At 56.2% G+C, this 10176-nt stretch overlaps 5 protein-coding genes across 5 annotated transcripts in view; 4 read left to right on the plus strand and 1 right to left on the minus strand.

Moving 5' to 3' along the window:
* Positions 1 to 806: 806 nt before the first annotated feature.
* CHGG_07087 (uncharacterized protein) lies at positions 807 to 2024 on the plus strand (the record flags this gene model as incomplete). The annotated part of the gene is made up of 3 exons (XM_001224742.1): positions 807 to 1239; positions 1297 to 1595; positions 1683 to 2024. 3 exons carry the CDS (start codon positions 807 to 809, stop codon positions 2022 to 2024), a joined length of 1074 nt encoding a protein of 357 aa, XP_001224743.1.
* Positions 2025 to 3156: 1132 nt separating this feature from the next.
* On the plus strand, positions 3157 to 3613 carry CHGG_07088 (uncharacterized protein; the record flags this gene model as incomplete). The annotated part of the gene is made up of 2 exons (XM_001224743.1): positions 3157 to 3383; positions 3541 to 3613. The coding sequence occupies 2 exons, from the start codon at positions 3157 to 3159 to the stop codon at positions 3611 to 3613; spliced, it is 300 nt and encodes a 99-aa protein (XP_001224744.1).
* A 624-nt stretch (positions 3614 to 4237) lies between these two features.
* Positions 4238 to 5793, minus strand: CHGG_07089 (uncharacterized protein; the record flags this gene model as incomplete). The annotated part of the gene is made up of 5 exons (XM_001224744.1): positions 4238 to 4605; positions 5137 to 5238; positions 5455 to 5560; positions 5632 to 5661; positions 5743 to 5793. 5 exons carry the CDS (start codon positions 5791 to 5793, stop codon positions 4238 to 4240), a joined length of 657 nt encoding a protein of 218 aa, XP_001224745.1.
* Positions 5794 to 6594: 801 nt separating this feature from the next.
* On the plus strand, positions 6595 to 8521 carry CHGG_07090 (uncharacterized protein; the record flags this gene model as incomplete). The annotated part of the gene is made up of 2 exons (XM_001224745.1): positions 6595 to 6753; positions 7229 to 8521. The coding sequence occupies 2 exons, from the start codon at positions 6595 to 6597 to the stop codon at positions 8519 to 8521; spliced, it is 1452 nt and encodes a 483-aa protein (XP_001224746.1).
* An 844-nt stretch (positions 8522 to 9365) lies between these two features.
* Positions 9366 to 10176, plus strand: part of CHGG_07091 (uncharacterized protein) — a gene marked incomplete at both ends in the record, with an annotated part of 1386 nt that continues 575 nt past the window's right edge. The window contains 2 exons of the mRNA XM_001224746.1: positions 9366 to 9671; positions 9729 to 10145. Of these exons, the coding sequence (XP_001224747.1) occupies positions 9366 to 9671; positions 9729 to 10145 (723 nt within the window). The remainder of the gene's footprint in view (positions 9672 to 9728; positions 10146 to 10176) is intronic.

The following is a 10176-nucleotide window of genomic DNA, read 5'->3' on the forward strand; positions in this document are numbered from 1 at the left end:
TATTTAGCAGCGTGGGGGGGCGTGGGTTGGAACGACTCCCTGCGAGGGTGGCTACCTCTAGCCTGTTTGGACTACCGATGCCTGAAGAAGGGGTTGTGTGGAGGGGGATGGGGAAATGGGAATGTCTTGGAGAGGAGGGGTGGGTGATTGTGATATTGGGGTGTGGTGCAGATTATCGACACATGTTGTGGGTTGTTTGTCGAGGTTGATGATGATGTGGGAGAATCGAGTTGAGGGTTTTGCGGGTGGGTTCCATGTTCTCTGCTGGTTTGAGGAACAAAATAACAAGATTTGGTGTAGATAGTAGATACATAAATAGTGAGCACCAGGGTAGAGGCAAAATAGTCACAGTCAACGCCTGGGTATCGAATGGTTTTTTTTTTTTTTCTCTTTAGAATGAACAAGGCTGTCGGTCACCAACTCGGCATGCTGTTAGCTGAGTTGAACATCGGTCTCGGTGGTAGCCCCGGCTGTAGCCGCAGTGTGTTGTGGGGGGCGCGGGCCCTGCGCCGGTGGACCGCTCGGTTGACCCCCGCTCCGCAATCGGTGGCCGGACCCAGCAAAAATTCAATGACCAGTCACTCTCACTCCGGGAACGAGCCTAATCGGGCGGCACCTTGAAACTTAAGATAAACACCCCCCAGAGTGCGAGACGAAGCGATTGTGAGTTTTGTTACCCCTCGATTTAACTCCATGAAACTCGAGAGAAAAATCGACGAAAAACCAAACAAAACCCGTTAACTAAGACTGAGAAAAAGAGAGACGACAACATCAGGCCATCAACTCTCAACCAACCAATCGTCAACATGGCACAAGCCGAGTCCTTCGTCATCAAAACCCCCTGCTCAAGCGCCAACATCGGCCCCGGCTTCGATGTCATCGGCCTGGCGCTGTCCATGTACCTAGAACTGCACGTCGCCATCGACCGGTCCAAAGCCCAGTCCGAGCACCCGCTCAACTGCCGCATCACGTACGAGGGCGAGGGTGAGGGCACCGATGAGATCAGCCTCGACCCTCAGGTCAACCTGATCACCCGCGTTGCGCTGTACGTGCTGCGATGCCATGGCCAGCGCAGCTTCCCCGCCGAGACCCACGTTCACATCAAGAACCCCATCCCGCTAGGCCGGGGGCTAGGTTCGTCCGGTGCGGCCGTCGTGGCGGGGGTGATGCTGGGGAAGGAGTGCGGTGAGCTACACGATCTCACACCCGAGAGGTTGTTTGATTTTTGCTTGATGATCGGTGAGCGACTGTGATTTCACCCCATCCCATCCCTACCAAGTAACTGACACGGAACAGAGCGCCACCCGGACAATGTTGGCGCTGCTCTCTTCGGCGGCTTTGTGGGCACCTACCTCAAGCCGCTGACACCGGAGGATGTGGCCCGCGTGGAGATCCCCCTGAGCGAGGTGCTCCCCGCGCCGGCCGGCGGCGTCGACACGGGCGCCAAGCCGCCGTCGCCGCCGCACGGCATCGGCCACCACATCAAGTTCCCCTGGGCCCCTGAGATCAAGGCTGTTGCTATCATCCCCGAGTTTGAGGTCCCCACAGCGAAGGCGCGCGAGGTGCTGCCGTCACAATATCCCCGACCAGACGTGGTACGTATTTCTCCCCCTCATTAAATATCCCGTTGCGAATGTGGGAAAGGAAAAACCTATACATCAGCTAACGACAACGGCGCGCAGACCTTCAACCTCCAGCGCATCGCGCTCCTCCCCGTAGCACTCGGACAGTCGCCGCCCGACCCGGAACTCATCTACCTGGCAATGCAGGACAAGCTGCACCAGCCGTACCGGCAGACGCTGATCCCGGGCCTGACGGAGATTGTCGAGTCCATGACCCCCGGCACGCAGCCGGGCCTGCTGGGCGTGTGCCTGTCGGGCGCGGGGCCGACCATCCTCGCGCTGGCCACCAGCAACTTCGCCGAAATTGCCGACCGCATCATCGCCAAGTTCAAGGAGAACAAGATCGTCTGCAACTGGAAGCTGCTGGAGCCGGCGGATGGGACGACCGTGACGAGGGCGTAGGTGGTCCAACGGTCGGGCGGTCGGGCGTTCGGTTGGGCGTGGAAAATGAATATAAATACAATTGTGATACCCCGTTGGCGAGGTTTCTGTTTCTGGTGTTGCTGTTGTGGTATTCTCTGCTTCCGGGCATCAAAACGTCGCCCCTAAAAAGAGTGTTGTTAACAGCGGCATGGGCCCCTGAATCTCAGGGGATGATGCCCTGCAAGCAACCTGCAGGCATGCGTGTGCCCGCATGATCGCCCCGACAACGTGGAAGCCACGACGACTGCTGTCCTCGTGCTTCGGGCCTTCACTGCAACCCGCCACGCTGCAACCAGACTGGGTCCAGGCAAACCCGCCGCATCAAAAACAAAATGCACAACATTTCAGTGAGCTGACCCCACCAACCAACCAATCACTATCCTCCCAATCGAACCACGAAAACCCCCGGACAGCCCCGAAATCACCTTGCCTGGAACGCAGCTCAAGTACCCACTCGGCCTTGGCTCCCTGCTCACAGTTCATCCGAAATCGTGCCACACTCAGGCCAACGTCGGACGGTCCTGCCAGGCACCGCCCTCCCCAATTGGCTGCGGTCGTGTAAGCCGCGGCTTGGAGGGCAGCGGTATGGGATGCTTTCTGTGCAAGTTGGCACCATCTCTTGCTGGGAGCCTCAATCCTTCCGTTGTCGTGACTTAACTTGCGGGCTTGGGCCGATGCGGTTGGGCCTTGGTCTATGGATGGGAGACGACGGACGAACTAGTTTCGGGAGGGGACGGGGTCTGGATTTGGGTTATGGCTCGATTATGACTGGACTTGGGGGTGTTGGTCGCCGAGTGGGAAGGGGAATGGGGATTACTGCGGGAGATGTCGGTTGGAGTGGTATGTTAAGGCTGTGATAAATAGGATAGTCCGTCTCGTGGTTTTGTTGTTGTTCGTATCATCAGCATCAACATCATAAGCATCACATCAAGCCAGCCTAATCATACCGGCAGAAAAATCTCCCCTACGTTGTATCATCACGACAACTCGCCACTCAACCTAGCTTGTCTCTCAGTAGTCAAACTCCTAGGGTTCTGAGTTTCACCACTTAAACATCCCTCACACCAGCCACCAAACATAACACCTAAACCCAAGCCAACATTTTATCAAAATGCCTGCCCGTACCGTTACCCGCCCAGTCCTGCAAACCCTCGCCCGCCAGCTCCAACAGCAAGGCATCCAACAGCAGCGGCCGCAACCATTCTCCATCATGCACAACCTGCGCGCCATCGCCCGCTCCTTCGAGCCGCACCCCTTCCAGCGCCTCCCCGTGGCCAGCAGCCCGGCACCGGCCGACTGGGCCCGTTTGGTACGGAGAGCCGGGGGCCAGGCTGTTGTGTACGTGTTTTCCCTCCCCCTTCCCCTTCCCCTTCCCCTTCTCCGTCCGCCCTCACCGCACCTTCACCCAGCCCAACCTTGAACAGCACACCCCGCCTCAACACCCAACAACACACACTCACAAACTAGTTGCTAACGCCACGCGGCAAACCCTTAGGTTCTTTCCCGCCGGCCTTCTAATGCTCGGGTGGCCATACGCCGCCGCCGCCGTGCTCGACGGGAAGATATAAATCACGCGAGACGGATAGGACAAGGGGGGTGATGACGGGAAAGGGAAGGAAGAGGGGTAGTGGTGGTGAGGATCGGGAGATAGGACATGACCTACACATGTCCCACATTTGCTTTGTTGGCGTTGGTGGTGGGGCTTGGGGTACAATACCCGGACAAAGGAGAGATGTGCTTCAGGGGTGGGCAATATATAATTAGGCCTTCATTGTTTTTTTTTAGTAATACATACGGGATATATACCCGCATCTGCATGGATACGAAGTAAATAAGGGTTGAATCGTTGCTTGGATGAAGAATACAGGTATATAGGTAGTATGTGCTTGGAACCGTGTGCGCTATGTAAAAATCTGACGGAAATGTCTTGCTTCGCTAAATGCCGAACAGAACGGAAACTGCCGAGACAGCCTGAGCCAACTCCCCAAGCCCGCCTAACACGCCCGAACGCCTCAATCAGGTCTTAGCACGTCATGCGGTTGGCGGTGATGGGGCCGTCGGCGGAGTTGGCTCCGGTCGAGGGGGCGCTGTTCTCGGCGTACTACCACCTGGTTTTCGGCCATAGACGACATAACTTGAAGTTGTTAGCAAACCCGACCAAGAGGAGGGAACAGAGAAAAACAAAACACCTACTAGGGCCAATAAACATGCAAGTTCCGGCTCTTGATCTCCTTCCTCACATCCACCAGGAACACCTGCACCTGCTCCGGCGACCAATTGAGCCCCTTCCCAAACACCCTCGTCACCATCCCGCTCAGGCCGTACAGCAAGTTCTCCATCTCAAACGCGCCGATGAGCTTGAGCCGCTGGTCCTTGGGCCACGGGCTGCACGGCATCTTGTAGACGACCTCGGTGACATCCTCGAAGCCGCGGTCCTCGAACCAGCCCTTCCACCGTGTCGGATCGTCGATGGGTGTGCCGAAAACCTTCGTGCTCTCAAACATGGCGTCCGAAAACTTCTGGAGGGCGCTGTCCTTGGGTAGCGTGTTGTCGTCACACCCTAAGATACCCGTCACGCAATGGAATTCTAGATAGCCGCCGGGTTTGAGATGTCTGTGGCGGTCAGCTGGCGGTGTAAAGTAAATATCGTAGGGGCCCCTACGTGTAAGCCTGGTCGATGAGCCGAGGCCAGTCCCGGACGGCGAGGATGAGGTCGCGAGCAAAGATCAAGTCGAACGAATTTTGTTTCCAAGCCCAATCCTGTTCGATGTCGTCGAGTTCGAACCGGCAATTTGGCGGGACCCTGGTGGTTTTGTTAGTGGGAGTGTGCTAGTGGTTAGTTATCGGGCGACACCCAGGGTTTCGCTCACCATTCTGGTTGTGTTGGCGCAATGTCAACCCCGATTACCTAGGTAGCACAAGTTAGATCTTTGGACCGAACAGCTTCGGGACATAAGTACTTAGTTATGCATACATCAGCGGAAGGGTACATATCCGCAACGTCGATCGACCATATGCCTGAGACATGTTAATTTCGGATCCAGATAATCGGGTTTGCTGTGCATGACGCCCAGTGCGAACAATTGCTTACCTGTTCCGCAGCCCAGATCTAAAATCCTCTGGGGGTTCTCTCCAATCGGGGCGATAAAGCGACTCTTCTCGAGCAAGGCATAGTACTTGGCGTGGCACATGTCTAACCTCTGAGGTCAGCCACTTCTTTTCGTCGAGCTTTGCGCAATGCCAACGGAAAGATTCAGGGGTCGTTCCCGAGGGCAGCGCGTTTTCGGGGGGCGGAAAACTCTGAAAATACTGACCGATCCTGTCCAATTCCACATCGTCCATCGGCATCCCGTACTCTAGCTTAGGTTAGCGACTGCTATCACGCCCGCCGCTCCGGGGACCGACATACCTTCTTTGCCGTACACGGCATACACCCGCCCATCCTCGACCTTGCCTCGGAGCACCGAGGACGTGATCGAAGTCAAGGAACTTCCGGAACTCGCCACCTCAGCGCCCTGTGAACCGAACCATGTTTCAGTTCGCTGGTGACTTTCCCAACGCCCCGGAAGCCATCAAGAACACCCACCTCGTCATCAACGCTCGCGTTGTCCCATTGCTGTCGCACAAGTCAGTTTACGTTGGCTACACAACCAAAACTAGAGAGCCAATTCGACCCATGATTTCCACGTGAACTCACCTCGTCTGCTTGGATAATATTATCCGGCGCCGGGTGTGACTGGTCCACCATGGCGCTCGATTTTATGCGGGAATCGCGGCGGCAATCGGTGAATTAACAGACGGCGGAGGCGGTTGTCAACATCTCTGAGGGGGGATGTCAAATGTCGAATTGCGGAGAGCCGGCCGGTTGTCGAACGAAAGAACAATGCAATGGAGCGCTCGCTCTTGGCGTTCCCAAGAAGGGGTGCCACATTCGTCCTAGGCTCATCCCGTTCCGCCGTGGGTTTCTGGGGATCATGGCCCACACCGCCAACAAGGACCAGCAGGCAACCCCACGGGTACCCCTGAGCTGATTGGGCCACAGCAGGGACGGCAGGTCTTGCCTGTGTCCCTGAGAGGTATTTTGTTTGCTCCGCTTGCCTCGTGTGCGCCAGTTGGCACGGTTTGTAGGAAAGAGCTCGGGGAGCTCACCCGACGTTCCATTGTCCAAAAAAAAGAGGAAATGAACATGAGACAGCACCACAGGCTTATCCAGTATTGTCGCTGCCCACAGACTGTTCGTCAGCGGCGGCGCCAAATCAGCAGCGACTATCGAGTTTCGGGTCAAGTCCGACGCCACCAGATGCCCAAATGCAAGTGCTGATTTGGCAGCGACCGTGTGGTGTGTGTGCGACGCGGAACTAAAACAAGCAACTTCTGTGCCCCCTCGAGCGTCTCCACGCGAGGTCACACCGCATGAAAGTGGCTGGCAGAGCCAGATGGTCGGTATTCTGTGATTTGACGAGTGCGCTGGCTTTCTGTTCTCTCCCAAATGTTTTCTTTCCTCTTTGCAAATCGCTCCTTCTCAGGGTGCAGTGGGTGGGAATCGGACATGCCCGCTCTGGCGTGGGGCTGGGAGCCGTCTGGAAGGGTGTTGGAGGGGAGCTCAGCGAGGTGGGATTTCGTGCCCTCCTCAACCAACGGCATGCGCGATAAGACGTCCCTCGACAAGGTTGCCACTCGGAAAGCCAATGGTTCGATCCCGTGGTTGGTGGGCTTCGACGCCGTCTAACCGAGACGTATCAACGTGCGTGGGCCCGCCCACCGAACGAACCTGTTGCTCTGCGGGGTTTCCGGGACTTTGGTTGAGGAGGCCCGGGAAGTCGGTGCCATCCCTTCCCGTAGAAGAGGAGCCCAAGAGTCATGAAAGTTGCCGGCCCGCTCCGAGACTGACGCGAACCAGCGTCAAAGGTAACAACGAGCTGCCTTGCTAGCTTGTTTTGTCTTAAAGGATGCCGGGAGCTGGGCCTGCCTGAGCGTTCTTGATGCCTTGGCCGCCTTGGCCTGCTGGGTCGACTCCCGGTCCCCAGCCGGTGAGCAGATTCGTGATATGGGTTCGAAGCAGGCCCTGGTCGCTTTAGCTCCTGCGCCGTCAGTCTGAGGTGTCCTTCTCCGCTCACTTCCCCCTCAATCCACGACATCGAGGACTCGAGGACGATATTATCTTTTTCCTTACCATCACCTAGAATACGCTCGAAGCACTCATCATGGAGGACACCAGCTCAGCTTTGAGAGCCGCCGAGGAGCTCGTCGAAGCCCTCAAGAGCCAACCCCAGGCAAACCATGCGCAGCATTTGGCCCTCCTTGAGCGTGTTGATAAGGTGCGCACCCTACTCGAAACGCCGTACGATGTGATCGAGAGGCAGCAGGAGACCATGTGCACATCCGGTGTCATGTACACCCTGATCTCGACCGGCGCCATCAAGAAGATTCCGGATGAAGGCACCATCACGGCTGAGAAGCTCGCCGCCGAGATGAACATGGACGTATCGGCCATCCACCGGTTGATGCGAGTGGCCGTGGTCTCGGGCTTCTTCGTCGAAACGGCGCCCAACACGTACGCGCACAACGCCCTCTCACAGGCGTACCAGCTTCACGCCCAGGGCCCCTTTTTCGTCCTTTGCATGGAGTTCAACAAGATGTGTATGGCGCTTCCCAACTACTTCAAGACCCACAAACCGGAAGATATCTATGATTTGAAGAAGTCGCCCTATTGCTTCAGCATCGGCAAGGAGGGGAAGACCTACTACGAAGCTATCGACGAAGACCCCGAGCAGCGGCTCATTTGGAACTCCTGCCTCCAGATCATCGAGAAGAACATGCCAATCACGGGAATGTTTCCGTGGGAATCGCTCAAGGAAAACGTGGAGAAGGAGCCCGAGAGGCCGTTTGTCGTGGACGTCGCCGGCGGACGCGGCCAGGCTCTGTTGAAGCTCCAGGAGGAAATTCCGGGGGCTTATGGCGGCAAGCTGATTCTGCAGGACCTCCCTATTGTCATCAACTCGTTGAAGCCGGAGGAGCTTCCCAACATCGAGGCCATGTCGTACGATATCTTTACGCCTCAGCCGGTCAAGAGTGAGCCCCCCTCCCCAACCCCACCCTCACCCACCACTGCTATTTTCCTGTGGAAGTTCAGTTCAACTAACCTCAGTCAAGACGCGCACGTTTACTTCATGCGGCGGCTGCTCCACGACTTCTACCCGTCTGTCTGCCTTGACATCCTCAAGAGCACTGTTTCGGCCATGGGCCCCGATTCGCGCCTGATTGTTTGCGACATGCTGGTGCCAGAATTGGTACAACCAGGCCGGATGAAGGAGCTATACTGGCTCGACTTGAACTTGATGTCCATCAGCGGGAAGGAGAAGACGTTGCATGAGTTTCAGCAAATGTTTGATGCAGTCGGCTTGGAGCTGGTCAAGGTGTGGCCGTCGGAGATCGGAGCTACGGTGCAGCTCGAAACCCGCCTGAAGCGTTCGTAGGAAGAGAGAAGAAAGGCGCCGGTTATTCAGATAGTGCTATTCAAGGAGTGAAGAACGGGTAGGAGGAATTTCCAAGACTATTATTTGAAATCCAGGTCAACCTTGGCTTTGACAACATTACTCGGAAGTCGTCATGTCGCTCTTTGGAAAGTAGGTAGGTAGGTAGGTAGGTACTTTTTGAGAGCACTGAAATGGGTAATTCGACCATGCATGCTTCTGAAATTCCCACCACCCGACCTGAACTCCATGAGAAGGGGCAGTTCTGACCGCACCAGCTGTCGGTCGTTAAAGATTGAAGAGGGTGCCCCGCGCCGCCGCCAATATCGATAAGGGGAAGCTCTGATTAAATGGTCCGTGCTTCCTTGGGCCTCTCTTTGTTATCCCTTGCTGGACCCACAAAACAGCTCCGGGCAGCCACCAATGATGTGCCTGCGCGACGATGCACCGCTTTGTCTAAAGAACGCGTCGTGATTCCAGCCTCGAAGCAAACAGGATCCTGAGGACAGTTGACGACAACCAAGCAACAAGAGTACGACTGGCAAGTGCCAAATATTCGAGATATCTGCGCAGGGATTTACGATTTTATTTTTGCGCCACACACCCGAGTAGTCGAACTACTGTTCGTGGTGCGAGTGTGAGTGAGAGCAAGAGACGACATCCATCTCTACCTACCTACATATCTGGCTGGGTAGGCACCGATTGAGCGAGGGTTTCAGGCGGCGCGCTTTCACTTTCGAGGCATTAGGTGGCCCGCACAAAGAACTAGGCAACGACTAGCGTCAACACCTCGGCTAGGTACTGCATGTCGAAGCGGTAGTCGTCAAACACAACCTGGGTAGGAAAGATGAGCGACTCACCACTCAACGTGGCTGTTGTGCTGGACAATGGGTCCGGAAACATACGGGCCGGTTATTCTGGGGAAAGTGAACCAAAAGTCAACTTTCCGTCATGGGTAGGGAGGCCGAAGCATCTACGGGTGCTAGCAGGCGCGTTGGAGGGCGAGGTCTTCGTCGGCAAGAAGGCGGCAGCCGAGCTGCGCGGGCTGCTCAAGATCCGGTATCCGCTAGAGCACGGCATTGTTACGGACTGGGACGACATGGAGAAGATCTGGTCACATGTGTACAGCGAGCTCAAGTGCGACGCTGAACAGGTAATCCCCTCCCCAAACCTCGGGTTGAAATTAACATACAAAGCTAACACCCCGCAGCACCCCTTGCTTCTCACCGAACCGCCCCTCAACCCTCGCTCCAACCGCGACACAGCTGCCCAAATCCTGTTCGAGACTTTTAACGTGCCCGCCCTCCACACCTCCATCCAAGCCGTGCTCTCGTTATATGCCAGCGGCCGGACAACTGGCGTGGTGTTGGACGTCGGCGACGGCGTGTCACATGCCGTACCCGTGTACCAAGGGTTTACCGTTCCTAATAGCATCCGGAGGATGGACGTGGCCGGGCGGGATGTGACTGAACATATGCAAACCCTGCTCCGCAAGAGCGGCTATGTTTTTCACACGAGCGCCGAGAAGGAGATAGTGCGGATGATAAAGGAGACGACCAGTTACGTAGCCAGGGATCCTCGCAAGGAGGAGAAGGAGTGGGCCACAGGCAAGCCAGACGCGGGAAAGGTTGTCGAATACTTGTTGCCTGATGGGAAGA

This window comes from Chaetomium globosum, genomic scaffold (genome assembly GCF_000143365.1).
Source record: "Chaetomium globosum CBS 148.51 scaffold_5 genomic scaffold, whole genome shotgun sequence".
NCBI classification, from domain to species: Eukaryota; Fungi; Ascomycota; class Sordariomycetes; order Sordariales; family Chaetomiaceae; genus Chaetomium; species Chaetomium globosum.